The 20,044-nt window shown below is 31.7% G+C and overlaps 3 protein-coding genes across 3 annotated transcripts; 2 read left to right on the top strand and 1 right to left on the bottom strand.

The window, feature by feature from the left end:
* Nucleotides 1-1,470: 1,470 nt before the first annotated feature.
* On the top strand, nt 1,471-5,982 carry LOC133032933 (Holliday junction resolvase MOC1, chloroplastic-like). The gene is made up of 6 exons (XM_061107408.1): nt 1,471-2,002; nt 2,299-2,404; nt 3,307-3,359; nt 3,881-4,012; nt 4,356-4,428; nt 5,114-5,982. The coding sequence occupies exons 1-6, from the start codon at nt 1,532-1,534 to the stop codon at nt 5,203-5,205; spliced, it is 927 nt and encodes a 308-aa protein (XP_060963391.1). The 5' UTR covers nt 1,471-1,531; the 3' UTR covers nt 5,206-5,982.
* A 1,991-nt stretch (nt 5,983-7,973) lies between these two features.
* LOC133032989 (uncharacterized) lies at nt 7,974-11,780 on the bottom strand. The gene is made up of 8 exons (XM_061107485.1): nt 11,608-11,780; nt 11,448-11,515; nt 10,229-10,348; nt 9,779-9,852; nt 9,633-9,675; nt 9,448-9,549; nt 8,658-8,769; nt 7,974-8,277 (listed from the first exon to the last, which is right to left on the bottom strand). The coding sequence occupies exons 1-8, from the start codon at nt 11,685-11,687 to the stop codon at nt 8,160-8,162; spliced, it is 717 nt and encodes a 238-aa protein (XP_060963468.1). The 5' UTR covers nt 11,688-11,780; the 3' UTR covers nt 7,974-8,159.
* Nucleotides 11,781-13,224: 1,444 nt separating this feature from the next.
* LOC133032988 (hydroxymethylglutaryl-CoA lyase, mitochondrial-like) lies at nt 13,225-19,534 on the top strand. Its single transcript, XM_061107484.1, has 9 exons — nt 13,225-13,641; nt 15,038-15,225; nt 16,187-16,394; nt 16,807-16,986; nt 17,254-17,334; nt 17,420-17,583; nt 18,219-18,355; nt 18,622-18,737; nt 19,007-19,534. The coding sequence occupies exons 2-9, from the start codon at nt 15,059-15,061 to the stop codon at nt 19,253-19,255; spliced, it is 1,302 nt and encodes a 433-aa protein (XP_060963467.1). The 5' UTR covers nt 13,225-13,641; nt 15,038-15,058; the 3' UTR covers nt 19,256-19,534.
* The last annotated feature ends 510 nt before the right edge of the window (nt 19,535-20,044 follow it).

The raw sequence follows: 20,044 nt of genomic DNA, 5'->3' as shown, positions 1-20,044 counted from the left end.
TATATAATTTGTTCATTAGTAGAGAAGTCATGAAGTACTTCATATGTATCAATAATTATAAATATATGATCATTTGATATAGAAATTAAGATTATACAATAAGAATGGAACAAATATATAGTCTTTGGAGTACCATCATTATCGCAAATGAAAAGTTATATTATCATTAATGTGTTATGTTCATATTACTTAAAATTTCAAACTTATGAACAACATAGTATATACACACACATGAATGATTCAATAAGTTGGATAAATATTGATGTTCCAAGGACCCCTCATCTATAATTTAAAAGTGCACACATACACTCTGAAAGAGTTATAGTAAATATATGATCATAGATAATATAAATTGATATTTTAAAAGTGATAACAATAATCTTATGAGATATATTATCCCCAAAATAATTATAGATCATATGTGCATGAGGGGGAGATATATTCATGTTGTACTCTTTTTAGCTTAGGTTTTGTCCTACTGGATTTTCCTGGCAAGGTTTTTTAATGAGACAACTTGCAAATAGTTATGAATATGAAATATATATATATTGCACTCTTTTTTCCATAGCTTAGGTTTTGTCCTACTAGATTTTCCTGACAATGTTTTTAACAAGGCAACTTTAAATCATGTTAACATACTTGCACTTTATGAAGCAAGTAGAAAATTTGTGGGAGTGAGATCATGACATAACATATTCAGGAAACATATGGATTACACTCTATAAAGAAGTATCAACACAAGCAATTCTCTATGAAGATAATACGACTTGCATCGCTCAACTAAAAAGAGAGTATATTGAATGAGATAGAACTAAAATACATTTCACAAAATTCTTCTTAATACAATTCAAGAGAATACATATTGGTGTCCAACATATTCAATCAAGTGTCAATCTTGCAGACTTATTGACAAAGTTATTACCATCAACATTTGAGAAGATGACATACAAGATTGAATTTCGTCGATTAGAAGATCTTCACGAATGCCTAAATAAAGAGAAGTTAATTCATACTGCACTCTTTTTCGTTTGACCAAGTTTTTTCAGCAAAATTTTTAATAAGAAGTTTTTATGGACATTCAAAGAAAAATATTATAAAATATTATTAATAGATGTTCAAATTATCAAATTAATTATCATCATAAATGGTTAATTGTATTTCTATTTATTTCATTGATTTAGTTTTCGATTATACTAGTTATATTTTTGTATAAACAAGAGTTTACCACATTAAAATAAACTACTAAGAAAAATATCATTCACTCTCTCATTCTATTCTTTTCTTTGTTTTCTCTCTTCTCTCATTTCTTTGTCTATTTTATATTATTTATAATAATTTTATAACAATTTTTTTTCTTTGTTTTTTTAGGAATTCCATTTTTTTTAGGGATCCCCTTCTTAGTAGTTTTTCTTAGTAGATACATAAATATTTTAGCAGCTATTTACACAAATCTTTATCCGATAATGATTGTATTTAAAAATAAATATCGTGGCTTCTCCCGCTTCTCCTTTTTTCTTCTTCCACAATTTTGATGGCAATTACTACATTTCCAGCTCAGGACTATACCACCCCATCACCAAACTCCATGGCTGTGCTCTCTCTTCCATTCTCAGTCTCACCATATTTCCCCTCCAAATTCAGATTAACGACGGCGTGGTTTTCCCTCTCTTCCCACCTCACACCCTTCTCCCCGTCGTCTCCAACTCCTCCTGCCCACAAAATTCACTGCCTCGCCACTCCCCTTAAGCCCACCTGTCCTCCAAAACCCAGGGTTAAGGTTAAGGCCTCTGAAGCTGAGCTCAAAGAAAACTGGTTAGCCTCTCTATCTTGCCCTTTACCTCGAGATTTCGGAACCTCCCATAGCGAAGCAAAAGAAGAAGAAGAAGAAGGGTCCGACTCCGACCCACGTAATGTGGGCTCTGATTGGGTTATTGGTATCGACCCAGATCTTTCCGGTGCATTGGCTGTCTTGAAAAGCGACGACCCTGAATGTCCTGCTCAGGTAATTAGGATTTTTGGTCTGAATTTTGTTACAATTACTTGTAAGGGTTACTTTAGGGTAATGTTTTTTATTCTCTCCGTACGTAATTAGGTTGAAAATTAAGTTTAAATATGGTTTTTCTCAATTTGCTCAAACTGGTTAATTTTTATATGAAGATTACCAAATTATCATACATTACTTAAATCCTCCCTAAAAACGATTAATTTCTAAACTCTAGTTTAAAAATTTTAACAATTTGTGAAGATATTGAAAATTAATAATATCATAATCTTTTCTTCTCCCCATTTTACCTTTAGGTGTTTGACTCTCCACACTTGTCAGTTATGGTTGGTGGAAAGGTTAGAAGACGTTTAGATGCTAAATCTATCATTGAGTTACTTCGAGGTTTTAATGCTCCCGTAGGTACGTTTCTGTTAAATTTTTTGTATGTTTTTTTTTTTTTTCATTTATAAATATAATTTATGACAATCTAACTCAAGAATGCAAAGTGGGTTTCAATAAATTTAAATTAATCCACTTATATCTTTTTACTCTTTTGTTATACCACGAGAATAATATCAAAATTAATTAGAAGGTATAATAATAATTTTTCTTAGAAGTATATAGTTCAGTTCATATCTATTTTTTTTTCTTTCACTTATCTGCATTCTAACAATGTCTACCTAAAGGTCCTAAACAAGACTGTATAGGTTGCACCTCCAAGAAATGTCACGATTGTTATGTCAATGACAAAAAGATAAATGTTAAAACATAAATCTATCTCACACAATAATTTACTTGGAAAACTACAAAATTTGAGAGGAATCACAACCCTTAGGAAAATTACCATTTGAAAATTTGTACTTCTCTGTTTTCTACACAATAACCCAATATATCCCTATACTTACTCTCTCACTGATACTTTTATCCTTTTCTAGTAGAGAGTTTAGAGCTCTATATTTCTAAGAATACTCGTACAATCCATATTTATGTGCTATACATTTTGTGCTCACATTTCTGTCATTCCCTCCGCCATGTTTTGCTTTTTACTTTGCAAATTACCCAGCTACTAAAATCTCATATATCTGCAAGTTCTTTTGCTGTTTTTGATTCTGGTGATGTAATGTGCACAATGCATTTGTTTCATTCTTATTTCCATCAAGTTATACATGTAATGCACACAGTATTCTACTATTCATTTCCTGTCCATGTTGGTTAACTTGCTTTTTCCTCATTCTCTTAGCTTAGCCATCCATTAGGCTATGCTCTGTGTTCTTCATTTATCCTAGAACTCCTTCTGTAATTTGTTGTTTGTCGTGTTTCAGGCACTACAGCATACATAGAGCAATCAATCCCTTTTCCAAAAGATGGAAAGCAGGTAAACTACTATCTGTCTCAATATACTGCCATTTTCTATAATTAGTATTTGATGTAGAACCAGGTTCTTTTCTCCTGCTACTCCAGAGCATTATATAATTTTAGAGCAAATTCATTTGCACATTGTTGTCTGTAGTTCAATTACTGTAATTGTTTCTGGGAATTTGTATTATGGGCTGTACAGGAGTTCCAAGTCCTTGAGTGTTGAACTTTAGAAAAAAATGAAGAAAAATGAGTCAGATATTTTGTCATAGAGCTGGGCAATTTTATGTGGTAAAAATAGCTGAGGTATTACTTAGGTTTTTTATCTGGTCATTGTCCAACTATTTCTAAAGAGCTTTTGGATGTCATATTGATTTCGAAGGAGCTAAGTAATGGTTTCATTCTCTTCTGTTTAAATTCTGCCATAACTTTGGAAGCTTCTGATTTTACTCAACTTAGCAAGCTGCTTCTACGATGCTACTTTCTCAATGTGACTGACTTTTCCAACAATCCTCAGTATTTTCCCTTTTGTTTCTGAAGGGTTGGTGGAGTGGAGGATTTGGGTATGGCCTATGGATTGGAATCCTAGTTGCCTTGGGATTCTCTGTTGTCCCAGTGCCATCTTTCTCATGGAAAAAGAAATTTGAAATCGCGGGAAGCTCTTTTTCAAAGGTATGGGTGATTCTACACTGTATTTTTCATGCCCATAGTTTATTTGTACGATACTTGCTGCATATACAAGTGTGGGCTTTATTTATTGTCTGATGATGTATAGAAATCTATTATGTGTAATTAACTATCATATATCCATATTCTGTATCTCATGGAAACTATAGCAAGCTTACTGTTTAAGACATTATTATTTACATTGTTCAGAGCCATGTCTTTATTAACATTAATGTTAGGTGAAGAAAAATGTGCTATTGCTTACATGAAAATTCGCATTGCTATTGTTTTTATTTTTTTATTTTCCTAAAAAGAATTTAATTCTCAGTACTGAAATTTTTCTTGATAGGATGATAGCAGGAGACTGGCATCAACAATGTTTCCTTCTCTGAGTTCTCTATTACAACGAAAAAAAGATCACGGTACCTAACTCATATCCGACCAATTCTCTTTTTTTTTTGTGTGTGTGTGGCACTATTGCTGGTGTTATATGTGATCACTGCTATGATAATTAAGTTAAAGTCAGACATGAAATATCGACAAAGGATTCAAAGAAGTTATGATCCACAAAAAGAGAAGAAACTGAACAGTTATTGTTGGACGGTACATATAACTACTGTAAGATGTGGGCCTTTGTCTGCTGTAAACGGTAGTAAATGCTTAAAAAAAATTATAGACGTAAATGGGAAGATGTACATTTTGGCCAACCAGATCAGAAACTGAACAACTCATTAGGAACACTCAAATAACTACTGTAAAATTCGGGGCACTCTTTTTGAACATGTATGTATTGTCTATTTGACGTACTCTAATTTTCTGTTGTATAGGTTTTAGGCAAAAGAAACGTCACTCTAATTATGATTGCGGTATTTCCATGGGAAAACTCCCAAAATAACTTAGTTTTTGTGGGGTTCATCATGAAAACCTCATCTATTAACTGATTTCTTAGTTTGTCATTCTCTTTAGAGAATTTATATTTTGAAAAGTTTGAAAAAATGGACAGATGAATAAACTGTATTCTGATTCCAAGGACTCAAAATACATTGCTTCATTTTATGGCATTCTTTCAGTGTAATTTTTTGTTCTAATGTTTTTAAACATTGTTAGGGAGAGCTGAAGCTTTACTCATTGCTGCCTATGGGAGAGGCCTAAAGATAGAATCGGACTCATCATTGACCTTAAATGAACTAGTTTCTTAGAATGGCACATCAACTATCAATCTTGTTTGTTTTATCTCCATTCCAGGATTTTTCATGCTCCTGAAATCGATTGTTTGGAAGAATCACAGAATACATTATCACTGTAAAAATAACTGATCCTGCTAACCAAAATAGCTGCGATTGATGCATCTACAGCGCTACTGTTGCACGAATACTACTATTATTTTTACAAGAGAGAGGAATAGGTATTTATTGGATTTGAAAGTGGACTCTGATGAGCAAGAAGATTCAAGTTGAACTACCATTCAGAGAACAGAGATAATGATGAAAGGAAAACCAGCTTATTAGAAATTCGAAGGTCAGTGGAAGTAATTCATGTCCAGAAAAAATGTGTTCTTGTAATACACAAGTGGTGATGGTGGTGATATTTGTCGATAAAAATAAAAAGTGGTCACCAAAAGGTGCAAAACTTGAGTCTTATGAAGACATTGGTGCTCAAGGAATGAGTTCAGTCTTCCGGGTTGAGCTGCCACTTTTATTAAACGAAGACAATTATAGATGGCCAATTTGGAATGGAAATTTCTGTTCTCGGAGAGATTGTACCTTTGAATTATTTCAGTGGTTGGTTTTTTTCAACCCAACTTTGTTTTTGTTTGTTTGGAAGCTTTGTACAATTGTTTTCAATTGATTAATAAGCCTTACAATCTACAATTATTTAGTGATTACAAACTGTTCAGCTTTCATAAGATTTTATGGATATAGACCATATGTTATGTAAATTTTGTAGAATGGACATATATACATAAACTTAATTTATGTAAGGTCCAGTATTTTTTTTATGACAAATTATGTCTAGTCATGCCCGGGTTCTTTAGTTGTTATGTTTGGAGTTTATTGTTTAGTCTATACATTTTAGTGTTTTTTTAAGTCAAGTATATTACAGTTGTTTGTTTTCTGGTATTGTTCTTAGTTCAGTTAGGTATAAATATTATGATCTTTATTCTGTTGTAACTAACACCTTTGATCGGAGATTGAGATCACGTTTTACTTTTTACTTTTCCACTCTTTTTGTTCTTGTGTTCTTGTAGGTCGAAGTTTGGAACTTTGTCAATGGTGATTTAAAGGTTCTGAATATGGCCTACAGTCGATGAGTGTGAACTGAAGAGAGTTCAATCATATCTTCGCAAACAAATCTGAAGATGTTTAGATCTAAGATTTTGTTGAAGGAATTTCAACGATCGAGAAGCAAGGGGATCTTGCCAAGTTTGCCAAGGGATTTAGCATTAAGGAATTTGCAATTTGTACGAATTGTTTGTTGTAAACTTGCAAATCATAAATTATCAAAAAAAAAAAAAAAACTTGCAAATCATATAGTGAAGTTACTTACCCTGGTTCGAGGAACCCAAGCAATACTCTGTTGGAATTTGTTTCCAAATGTCAGGGGAAGCTTGTAAATTCGACTGTGTTCATATTGTTTTAACTTTATCTTTTACCGTCTAAATACTATAATCGAATTGAATCAACATGAAAAATCACAATTGTTATAGTGAAACTACTTACCCTGGTTCTAGGAACCCAAGCAATACTCTGTTGGAATTTGTTTCCAAATGTCAGGGGGAAGCTTGTAAATTCGATTGTGTTCATATTGTTTTAACTTTATCTTTTACCGTCTAAATACTATAATCGAATTGAATCAACAAGAAAAATCACAATTGTTAATTAAACTCAGTAACTATAATAACTTAGGTCTTTCATTTGGTATTAGAGCTTGAAAATTTAGAATAAATTTTTCTTCAATCCTCGTTTCTTGGTTACTATGTTAAATGATCTTATTGAATTTATTTTCCTCTTTAGCATAGTTACATTTCTTGAATTCTGGTTGATCAAGTCACCACTAACACTCTCTGGGTCTTGACTCTAGGAGCTCTCAATTGTTCTGGTTAGTTGATATTTATTTTCTAGGATGAAAATGTTCAGGGAAGAAGGTTCTATATCGAGCCATCGATGCTGGAAGTGGCCAACTACCCCTATTGGAAAACAAAGACATGTGCGTTCTTGAAGGTTGTCGATGAAATAGTCAAGATGGCCGTTGAAGACGGCTAAAGATGTCCGACTGTGACGGAAGATGAGGTCACTAAACCTAAACCAATGAGTCAATGGACTCAAGAAGAAATGTGATGGACATGGACAATGATGATGTCGTTGTTCTCATTGCAAACATAGATTGAGAAACTATATTGATTAAAAAAAAACAATTATTTTAAAAACGTTATAGAAAAAGATATATATTAGGGTATTAAATAAAACAACAATATTTTTGAAATTTAATTGCTTTTTTAATGTTCTAAATTGTAAATTTTTCATAATTTTTTTAACTGTATAAATACTTAATATTTATAAAATTGTAATTTTCGTCTAATTTTATAAAAGCTCTATTTGAATATATTAAAAGAAGATTTGGACATAACTTATGTTTTCACACCCAATAATTTAAAAACATGTGTCATATGTAAGACACTAACGAAGTATGTAATGATAAAACCGAAGTAAATTATTTTTTATTAATATTAGATATTTATGCCACTAAAAAAATTATTAAATTTATGTTGCTTACAAACTCAAATTTTTAAGTATTTATGCTATTATTTACTCTTATTGTTATTAAATACTTATTTTTTAGGTTGGTGTCGTTGCTTAGATATAAAAATAAAGAGGGAGCTTTTGTGTTGCATTTTTGCAAATTAAAAAAAAAAAAAAAAAAAAAAAAAAAAAAAAAAAAAAAAAACACTTTTTTACAACAAACCCCATTTCATACCAATATCCTCTTACTGTTAAATACTTAATCATTGCTGGTTGAATTTACTTCTCAAAATACCAAACTTCGACAATATCAGCAACTTCTCAAATAACCAAAATTTTATGAAACTAAAACAGCTTCCTTTTCAACTGGCAGGAAACTAAATATTTTGACATTAAAATGGCTTAAACCTTTTTCAAAGGGTCACCTCAAAAATAACTCCTTCCAAATTACTAACAGCACGCCGAGTTCCAACTACTTCGGTTATCTGCAAGCCGCACCGCTTAGCTTCATTTGGAACCACTAAATCCATGCTAGACAGGAAGAAACATAAGTATGTTATGTAAAGAAACAAACAACTGGGAAGAAAAGCAAACGAGTATATGTACAGTGTGATCATCTCAAAATACAGTTTAATCGTTGGGGGTAAAGAGATTTCTATTATAATATCTCATTATAGATAAGAACCAATGTGAGCTTCTTACAGGTAAGTAGCTCCAGTTAATACGTGCAGATTTAGAACCATTTTTCTAAATGGAAAATATGGCAAATGCCTCTTTCAAGAAATGCTAAACTTAACGCTCTATTTGTTCATAAAACTTGGGATGAGTTATCATAAAAGAAACTTTTATAGAAATTTAAGCTAAATAAATGAAAAAAGGAAGAAAGATTAAAGAGGCGGGTTAGTTCTTACCTCTTAGCACGGGATACGTAGGCTAGTATGAATTTGCATTCTCCTTGGCCTCTAACTTCAAGGAGTTTCTTCACTGTACTGAAAAGCAAAGGAATGCTCGATTGTTGAAAGCTTATGTATTGTCAAGGTTTTCTTTCCTCTCCAGTTTGGTCAAAGCAATGCTAAAAGATTAGAACATGATGAAGTACGTGCTTGATTTACTAATTAGTTCAGATTTCATAACAATTGAAATGAAGTAAAAGGGAATTCTAGAACTGAGAATAAATCATAACAATTGAAGGTACAAGCATAAGTTTAAATCCAAATGTAATAATAAATAAATGGAGAAATAGAGTTCATTTATAAATAAAAAACAAAAAGAGATTATAAACTTGAAGGGCCCAAAAAAAGATCTTGTTTGATATATTAATGCATGAGAAAATTAATATAGGAAATGATGGTAAATTACCTTCTGGTATTAGCTTTTATCACGACACCAGAAGTTTCTTTCAGAAATATCGCAATCATTAGTATTATTATACCTAAGTAAAATAAGCACTAACGAAATCAACAGCAGACCTTATAGAACCTACATCTTGTGAGAACAGAAAACTAATACTTACAATGCAAAGCCTCGAATAGGATGATGGACCTAAATAGTTTAGCATAGCTTTTAACAAATAAAACACATTACTAAATCAATGTCTTGGCATGTGGCACCCTTTGTAAGGGTCCTCAAGGATTTGTTGCTGTATATGTTTATGTTGCTATAAGCTAACAAGAGCAAGATAGACAGGAAACTCAAGGATATAGATATCAGCTCCAAGAATAAGATCAAATCCCCTCGAATGCTTTTCTAAGATATCGCAAATCTGCTCAGAATTTCCCCACTCTAGTTTCTCAACCAATAATTCTGCGAAAAGAATTATATTAAAGAAAGATTGTAAGAAGTAATGAACTGTAAATACGCATCTTATTATAAGAACTTTCTCTCACCAGCATGAGAAGATGCATGCAGCTCTACGTTTTTCTCGAGGATCTGAGACACACAAATCCACAGTCAAAATGCTTGAAGATTACAAATATCCTATAAATGAAGATTACAAATATCTCAGAAATGAATTATAGTTTCATGACCTTGCCTTGATTACTTCATCGTTATGATCTGTTAACACAAATTTATGGCAAAATCTGCTACTTAGTATACCAGTAATACCTACAAAGTAAACAGACAGTCAAACTGTGGAAGTTCCAACTTACAATTAAGCTATAAAAGAAGGGAAAACAACACCTAAAAGGTAGAAAGGAAGATAAATGTAGTATAAATGAATATTATTGTTGCATTAGCAAAAGTTCTGATTGATACACAATACAGAAAAATCTTATGCATACCGAGAAAATATCTTCCTCCAAACACCAAGAAGGAGAAAATTCACAAATTTGCTCATCTATTATTGCAATTCACGGGATATAATTAAATCAGCTAAACGATTTCCCTTCTGCTAGAGCCTAATCAACACATACAATTCAGTACTGAGAAAAATCTCAAGCAATAAATTTTATATTGCACTGATAATATAGTAACTACTTACCAACACCAGAACCTAATTCAATAACAGAGCATCCTTGGAGCAGATTAACATTATGTGCAATGTAATCATTCAAAAGCATAGCTCCAGGCCATACCAATTGCCCAGTCAGATCAAAATCAGCTGCATTATCCAAATAAAAATCCCATTAAGAATAGAAATTATATAGAATATAGTATGGGCCTAAAACAACATACACATATCCTAAGGCTATGTTTTGATATTGAATTTACAAAGGAAGAATTCTATGAGGTAAAAAGAGTAGAGAAAAAATGTTGGAAAATATATTTCCTGAAATTTGATAGAAGACTTTTATTTTCAAAAAATATACATATATACATTTTCCGTTTTTGAATATGTGTATAATTGTTCCCAAATGTTATAAAATTATAATACATTAAACTTTTAATTCTTCTAGAGAAAGAATTCTCAATTTTTTGTTTGAATCCAAACATGAAAAAATGAGATCCTTTGGAATCCACCTTATTCCCAATCCTATAATCCAAGATCCAAACAGAGGGTAAAGGGATGACTTGGTGTTGTTGGCAAAATACCCTTTCAAAGAAAAATTCAATATGTATGACTGATGAATGTTATATTAAATTCATCTGAAGAATGTAAGAAAAATATTTATAATAATTTTAGAGGGTAAAGGAAGTTTTTTCTACAAACTTCAAAGAAAACTATGTATAATAGATGTCCTTTCGCTATGACTCATAAAACAAATCTTAAAAACGATAATAGAATTGGTTTCAGAATAAGTTTGAAAAGTACCATACTATTCTAAGATCAATGGAAACTGGAATATCAAACTCTCTATATGTTTCTTTCTTCAGTACTCAAATGGAAGTGAAAAGCCATTACAATTGATTGTATGAAAACACAATAACTTAAATACTTCCAAATGATCAGTGAACTTAACCCCAAATACCAGTCAAGACTTCATCAATATTTGATATGTCATACAGGGTCTTTTGTAGACAAACCAATAAAATTATCAGATCATCATAGCTACACATCATTATTTGCTTTTGTTATTTTAAAATTGGCTTAAAATGGCTATAAAGCTCTAATTTCCGAACACCTCCTGTGACATATTTTAGTACAAGACAACTTCTATAATCTATATAAATTAACACATAGTTCTCAAATTATATTATCTAAAAATATGTGAGAAATAAATAAAATCCATTTGTTTGCAAAGTTTGAGTAAGGAACTTACTAGAAGCAGATTGGAGACAAAAGAGGTTGATCACTTGAGAGCCAAATGTGAATTCAGCTAGCTGGTAACTGAAAAGTGAAAACAAGTTGAAGAAATAGTATTCTTAGCACTCTACACACATAATTATTTTTTTTTTCTAAAAAATGAATAAATAACCTACTCATCATTGATAAAGAAAGATCGGTCTAAGCAAACTATATCTTCTTCTTCTTCTTCTTTCTTTTCTCCTCCTCTTTCCATTTTCTTTTCTTCACTATGAAGCCGCTTATGTTGTATATTGAACTGGAGCAGGAGCACTTTGGTTTGTTTGCTTGCTTCTCCGCTTTTTTATTTATTTATTTATTTTCAATTCAAAAGTTCTGTTACATGTGGGCTTGGTCTTTGGCTTGGGCTTGGGAATTAGGTCTGATTAATAAGAGGGAAATTTAGATGGTATACTAACTTTTGCCATTTTTTTACAAAAATACTGTCAGGCGGTATTTTTTACTTTTTTACTGTGTTTTTTTATAAGTTTCATACTGCAGTATACTGTGTTAAGTTTTCACTAGTGTTCTACTGGTGTTTTACTAGTGTTCTACTGTTGTTTTGAGTTATACTGCTTTGTGTTTTACTGGTGTTTTATAAAAACACAGTATTTTTGAAAAAAATTCCGTGTGACAGTATTTTTGTAAAAGTTAACTCAAATTCCAGTATTTTCGTAAGTTTCCCTAATAAGAAGGGAATATTTCACAAAAACATAAAAACATCACAAAAATTATAAAAAGACGGTTTCACGTAATTTTAAATATTTTTACAATTTTTTTTATTTTATTTGCAGAAAATACGGTCTTTTTATGTTGTAATTTTATTAATTTGTTGTTGATTTTTTGTTATGTGTATGTTATTTTTTGTTGTTATTTTAATGTAATTTTTATGTTACTTTTATGTAGTTTTCTTGTTGATTTTATGTTGTTTTCATGTTATTTTTTGAAAAACCGTAATAATGTAAAAAAATATTCTTTGAACGTAAAAATGTAAATATTTTACAAATTTTGGTGCCTTATGTAATTATTCCTAATAAGAATGGTGACTTGACCCATTATAAAAATTACACGTACTTTTTTTAAATTGATCACTTTAATTTTACCTTGTCTTTCAAAATCTATTATATTTACCTTTTTTTTTTTATTTATTCTACCAGTTTTACTTCAATCACCTTACGATAGTCTCTAATCTTTTCTAATTAAAATTTTCTCTAACTTTCTCACAAATCTGTAGCTCCATCTCCAAAAAAAAAATAAAAAATTTATTATATTTGAAATTATGTATGTGAATATGTAAAGATAATTTGGGTATAATACTTATAAAAAAATATATGAATTAAATTTTATTTAATAGTAAATTTAATTAATGTAAAAACAAAAGGATTCTTCAACTTTTTGTAATAGGTATACTTGGGCGAATAACTACTTTTTTTTTTGGAATAAATGATACAATTATTAGGTGTGTAAAAAATTCAAAGGTCTGTTAATTATTTTATCAATTTATAACACCGGAAGCTTATTTGATAGTTTTCGTAGGAATATTTTTTTTTTCTTATGAACCAAAGTTTAGTTTTTGAAGGAATTTATTTGCTAGTTAAAAATGAAAAAAATAGAAATAGGAAATATTGAGTGGTTGGGATTTAAGAACCGTCCCAAAAATATCATAATAATCATAATAAAATAAAAATAATAATGATAATAAATTTTTCAGAATTATAATAATAATAATAATAATAAAAGAAAATGACAAACTTCCAACTGAAAACTACCTACCACCCTTTTCCCACCATTCTTTCTCCCTCTTTACTCTTTAGTCAAACAAATTAGACGGAGATTTTCAAGTTCACGCCTTTATCACTCTAACCAGAAAACAAGAGAGACTAAAATACTACCAAACTAAAATTCAATTCAATTTCATTCCTCTAATTTAGAAAATATATATTATTATTTTGTCGGCTGCAGTAGTCTACCAAACTATGTAAAAGCTTTTGCCTTTGAGCCAATTTTTGGTCTTGTTCATCTTCCTATCTAACTCTCTTCCCTTAAACCACAAATTTCCCTAATTTTCCCCAATTCTCTACACTTCAGAATTTTCCCCCAAATTTTAGGGTTTCTTTCTCTGCTAAGAAACCCTAATCTTGTTGCTTTCTTCTATTTCAAGGGAACTTCAGGTCTGTTGCCTTTCTCTCTTTTCTTTTTTTTAGTTATTCCTTTCTGTTTGTTGCCAAAAAGTGAATGTAGAAGAGGTTTTTTTTTTTTTTTTGAGGGGAAATTGGAATTATATAACTTGATTATGATTTTCTTTGAATTGGTCGGTTTGTGATTGTCTTCAACAGCATTGGGGTCTAATTTACCCTTCTTTTGTGTGTGTTGTGTTTATAATCGTGTTTGTTTCTAAAATTGTGCTTTTCCTCGTTTTGCTTATTGGATTGTATTGTTAAATTCAGTCATTCTGATTGAAATAATAGTTTAGCCTCAAATTCAATCTCCCCTCCATTGTTTATGAATTTGCTCTTCGTTTTCTCTTGCTACTGAATTTTCTCTCTTGTAGTAAGTTAATTATGCCATTGTACAGTAGTCTAAATCTGTACGATGGATCGGTGAAAAATAAGTTTGAAAGTTTAGAATCTTCTAGGAGGTTCTGTACGATGAATTGTATGTTAATGTGCAAATGCTAAAAAGTTATACTATTAACTATGAATATTTTTTTATTCTTCTTGCTGAATGTTGATGTTATGGTGTAATGTGAAGAGAAAGAAGACCAATTGCCTTTGAATGCATGTTTAAGTAAGATCAACTTGAATTGGGGGAAGCCAATACTTGTACAAATATGAAAATTAAGGCATTTAGTTAAGGTGACAGAGCTGTAGTAATGATGGATAAGTAGAATAAGAAGCACAAAGTGCATAGTAGCCTCTCGGGGCATTTAACTTGAACATGTATTCATGATAATGAGGGTGTTATATTTTACATGTGGAAGTAAGTAATCAATAAAATGTAGTTTTTGTTTTTGAAAAATTAATAACTTTTTCGTGTCATGGGGACATGCATAATTATTGTTGTTGTTGTTTCATTTATTTCTTAAAGAAATTTTTATACTGTTTGTATTGTGTGCTTGAATTATCTATCACCTCTTCCCTTTTATGCTTGTCCTTCTGTCATCAAGTGCTACTAATGATTTGACTAAATTTTCCTTAATATTGTAGTCTATACTTCATTTCAGCAATGCATCTTAGTACTTGAAATTTTAGCCCATCTTTGAACAACTATCAATAAAATGTCATTTTCATTTTGATTTATTAAAATAATTTTTTTAAAACATCTCTACTAACATTACTGTCTTAGATGACATAACTATCTTAGATTACTAGTGGCATATTATAGCTAAAGGTTAATTCTGAGTGAACTTAATTTGGTATTATTCTTGTTTCTCTGAAGAACCAGATCCAATGTTATTAACAATCTCAATTAAGTTCAGGACCCTTTCATTTGTTTACTATAAATTAAATTCTGGTAAAATTTGCATTACAGGCCACTTAATTATTTGCTTTTATTTGTTTGTTTCAGTCAATTCATCTTCGCTCCAGCATGTCAAGTTTGGAGGAGCCCCTGGGTTTTGACAAATTGCCAAGTATGAGTACTATTGATAGGATGCAGAGATTTTCATCTGGTGCTTGCAGGCCAAGAGAAGATAACATGGGTATGGGTAACTGCTGGATTGAAGGAAGAACTTGCAGCACATCCAATAGTTGCAGGTGAATGAGAATTATTCTCTGTCTGCTTGTTTGTTCATATGATATGCTGCTGCTTTTCATTGTACATGCACAACCATTTTTGCTGTATGTTCTTTCACAGATTTGTGTTTACATACCGAGTGATCTTTTCTTATTTGAACAATGAATACACCCCTGTGATCTTTGTTTTTGTTTTTTTTAATGTATGGTATTTTCTTTCTATTTAATGCACTAACCAAAGACCTTGGAATGCTTCTTATTGCATGGTTCACTTTAGCTTTTCTTGCACAAATGAATATTAATTTCATTCGCTTGCTGTTATCACTTGTTTTAGGTATTTTGTGTACCTCAATCAACATTCAATACCAGTACAGAACAAAATTAATGCTTTTGCAACAGGCAGCAGAAATTGCTTTTTTAGACTAGTGGTTCTCTTTTTGGGATCCCTTCTTTCTAACTGTGTGATGGAAACTATTGAAATGAATGAGAAGTCATAAATTGATTACATTCATTGTGCATGCATGCACATTTCATTTTAATTTATTTTGTGGTATTGAAAGTAAATGTTAGGAAGAGGCTGATGAATTACTTTGAAACAGTGTTGTTGCTCAAGTTGATTTTTATTTATTTATTTATTCTTTTTTCCCTTTTTTCTGGGGTTCGTGTTACAGCGAGCAAGATGAAAGGGAGATGCACCACAGTATTATTGGTCTGATTCTTGTAGTTAAGCATAACAGTTCTTTATAAGAAAATATCATTACATCTGCCTAGATTTGCTCCATGATTTTATTTAGATGATGAAATTATCTGGTTAAACTTTCTGTTTGCATTTCTAGGAAATAACCAAAATTTGTTTCTCTGAATTGCCTTACATTGTATTGTCATAGGTTCAATTATTTCATTTCATGTTAGTATTCTTACATGTTTATAACTGTAATCAATTATCTAACATGGAATTATGGAATATCTGTTATTTTTGCAGTGAAGAATATGAAGGGTCTGCAAGAGAGGCATTTCCATGGGTGAGACACACAAGAGACTTCTCGCAGGGCGACACTGTAAACTGGAGAACTTCGAGCTTAGGCAGGAATCCCAAGATTTTTGGAAATGGTTGTGATACATGGTATACTCCAGATCATCAATATAATAGCAAGTATAATGACAAAGAAAAACAGGGTCTATCAAACAAGGTAATTAGGTATTATGGTTTAGAAATGAAGAACTGCTGTAATAGCGTGTTGACAATTAATATTTTCTTCCATCTGTTTCGATTTTTTTATTTTTTTTTATTTTTTGCACTTCTTCTACACAGTAGCTTCTTTAGTGGAATTATGTCTATTTTAGGACTTATTGAATAGTAATTTCCTGTTATGTACAATATATGCATCTTGATATTTTTTTTTTTGGATATTTATTTATCTGTACTTTAGTTATGACTTGGTACTTGATGGACTCACAGTTTTGTAGTGTACTGTGTTTTTTTAAACCTTTCACGTGTAATTGTACTATTAATTTTTTCCTAGTTCATGACTAAGTATAAATTTTTGCAGCACTGTTACCTCATTTTCTTATTCTTTCTTCTTTTTTCTTATATGAAAAAAGCTTTTGAAAGGTATTCCGAAGTTTGTGAAGATTGTTGAAGTTGGTCCAAGGGATGGACTTCAAAATGAGAAGAATATCGTACCTACAGCTGTTAAGATTGAATTGATTCACAGGCTAGTATCTTCTGGCTTGCCTGTTGTTGAGGCTACAAGTTTTGTATCACCAAAATGGGTACCTCAGGTAACTTGTTTATCCCACAGTTCCCTTAAATCTGCAGCCATAAAACAATGCAGGGATGGCTGTTTTAAAGGATTTACTGAATCTGTTGTCTTTATGTTAATTCTTTGGATTTTTGTTCTTTCTCTTCCTCCATAATAGCTGCATTTATTTTTCTCTTTTCATGGCTCATCATTTTTTTCCCTTGAAATAACATTTTAACATATTCCCTTCACCTTAGAGTTTTTAATAACATCACTTTCCTTCCTCCCACATTCCTTTTATCTGTAGCTAGCAGATGCTAAGGATGTAATGCAAGCAGTTCGCAATTTGGAGGGTGCTAGATTGCCTGTTTTGACACCTAACTTGAAAGTGAGTATGATATTATGAAAAGTGGAAGTTTTTAAACTTTGATATGTGGTGTAGCTGGAATTTCTGACACGTTTATTTCCTCTAGGGCTTTAAAGCTGCCATGGAAGCTGGTGCGAAAGAAATCGCAGTTTTTGCATCAGCATCTGAGTCATTTTCGATGTCAAACATTAATTGTAGCATTGAAGAAAGTCTTGATCGTTACCGTGTTGTTACTCGTGCTGCAAAAGAGCTCTCAGTTCCTGTTAGAGGGTATGCTCCTACTTAATTGGTCTATGATCAACCACAGAAAAAAATGGGAAGAAGTTCTTCCTGAAATGGTTTTTTCACTCATTGAAACTAATGACATACCACCCTATTTACCAAGCCAATAAGGTTCATCAAGAAGAATAAAATAGTTGATATTGTACTCAAGATATCTGGCCTAGAAATCAGATCCATAAGACAAAAAAAACCAATTGTGACCAGTTGAAGTCAATATTCTCCAACTGATTTTTCTACAGTTTTTCCATCCCTCGTATTTTATGGTAGGACGAGTGTTGCCACCAAGAATTTTCTTTATGATAACCACCTTTTAAAACAGCCATTAAGGCACTGTAGTGAATTGAAATGAAAGCCCTATCAGACATGAGTAGAACCAGTATATGGTATCGTATGAGATACTATTAATCAATATGTGCTGTTTAAGTTCCTGGTCTACTTGAACTGTGTATCTAGTATATAAAACCAGTATATGGTATCATAAGAGATACTAATCAATGTGCTGTTTAAGATCCTGCTCTACTGTGTATCTAGTATACCATGATTTAGTGGTTCTTTGTGTTGTTTTGTCTCTAAAAAAAATGCTTTCCTCTGATAATTCTAACATCAAAAGTTTACTTAAATAGGTATGTGTCATGTGTTCTCGGATGTCCTGTAGAAGGAGATATTTCACCATCAAGAGTTGCATATGTAGCAAAAGAACTTTATGACATGGGCTGCTTTGAAATTTCTCTTGGTGACACAATTGGAGTTGGAACACCTGGTAACTCTTTTTTTTTTTTTTTGGTGCTTACACTGACATTGGTTAATTTATTTTGCATGTAATTATATAAGAGCTCAAATTGTGGATGCATAGTTGAGTCAATTAGAAAATAAACTTGAGTTTTGACTTGTGCAATGCCTCTTTAAAATTTTGGTAATTATTCTTGAATCGCACATGGAAAATATCAAAATATTTATTCCCCATATACACAGTTGTCTTCTATTAGGCGAAGTGCTGTCTAATTTTCTCTGTTCTGACGTACACAGGTTCTGTTGTTCCAATGCTTGAGGCTGTCATGGCTGTTGTTCCTGTTGAGAAGTTGGCTGTCCACTTTCATGACACTTATGGGCAATCTCTGCCAAACATTTTACTGTCCCTTCAAGTAAGCCTTCTCAAACTCCAAACTTATACTGGATTTGAAGTCCACGCTTCCTAATTTTTATTTGCATATGTATGAACTTTAGCCAATATATCATTGCCGTTTTTACCTTCTGCCTTGGGAGTAAAAAACTTAGTTTGTCTTGATATAATAAGTTGGTGGTGCTATCTTAACAAAGTGCAATTAAGAAGAATAAGTTGCCACTGAAATTATATTTTTGAAGTTGTGAAGCAATTAATTTAATTAATAGAATCGAGTTTCTTAAATAACAGATGGGAATTAGCACTGTCGATTCCTCCATATCGGGCTTAGGTGGCTGTCCTTATGCTAAAGGAGCTTCGGGGAATGTTGCCACCGAGGATGTTGTATACATGCTCAATGGACTTGGAGTGAAGACAAATGTGGATCTTCCGAAGCTCATGAAGGCTGGGGATTTCATCAGCAAGCAGCTGAGTCGCCCATCAGGTTCAAAGACTGCTATTGCCTTGAGCCGAGTCACGGCTGATGCCTCTAAAATATAAGAAATTACAGCTAGATTAATACATATTGTTTAATAGCGATGAAAAAGAAATAGCTCTATATTCTTCACCTGGACCACTGTCTCATACTAAGAATAAATGAAATACATATATACTGTTCCAGTAATTGTTTCATTGGGGAACGAACCTTCCCTGGAAATGTACGTGTACTTGATTAATTCCATATTAAGCAAATACTGCTTATTTGCATTTAATTATTAATTTTGATGATCAAATGACTCAAATGGGTACACACAAGTAATGAAAGTGATTCTTTACGTAGTTTTTGGTCCTTTTTTTTTTTTTTTTTCTTTTCTTTCCCTTTCGGTGGAGAATACTTGATATGTTACAATCATTTCAATTTTTTGCAGTAGCCAGTTTTCTCACATTTAAGTGTACATTATATATGTTGTCATCATCATATACATGTGGCAAGGTGATTTTGTAATTCTTTTAGAGAAGCTGGCTTTCTACACAAGCCCCTAATAGCTTTTTAACTTTAGTTATGATCGAAACTTGTTCACCACTGTCTCAGAAAAAGATAGTAGTAGCAAGTAATTGCCATTTCGATAGATAGGCTCATTATCATCACATATTTTTATGGTAACATCAATAACATATCACACACGTGCTCCCCACGTGCTTATTTGGTAATATATTCTAAGTTTCCTAAAGCTTTAAAATAACCTGGTGAACATGATTAATGGGAGAAAACAAGTCTGCTAGTATGAAACAGTTTGGAAAAAGCAGTTGAGATCCCAATGATGATAGAGCACCAAGACTTTGACCAGT

This window comes from Cannabis sativa, unplaced genomic scaffold (genome assembly GCF_029168945.1).
Source record: "Cannabis sativa cultivar Pink pepper isolate KNU-18-1 unplaced genomic scaffold, ASM2916894v1 Contig1, whole genome shotgun sequence".
NCBI lineage: Eukaryota > Viridiplantae > Streptophyta > Magnoliopsida > Rosales > Cannabaceae > Cannabis > Cannabis sativa.
Note: the sequence above shows the minus strand (reverse complement) of the source record. Positions and strands in the feature narration are given on the sequence as shown.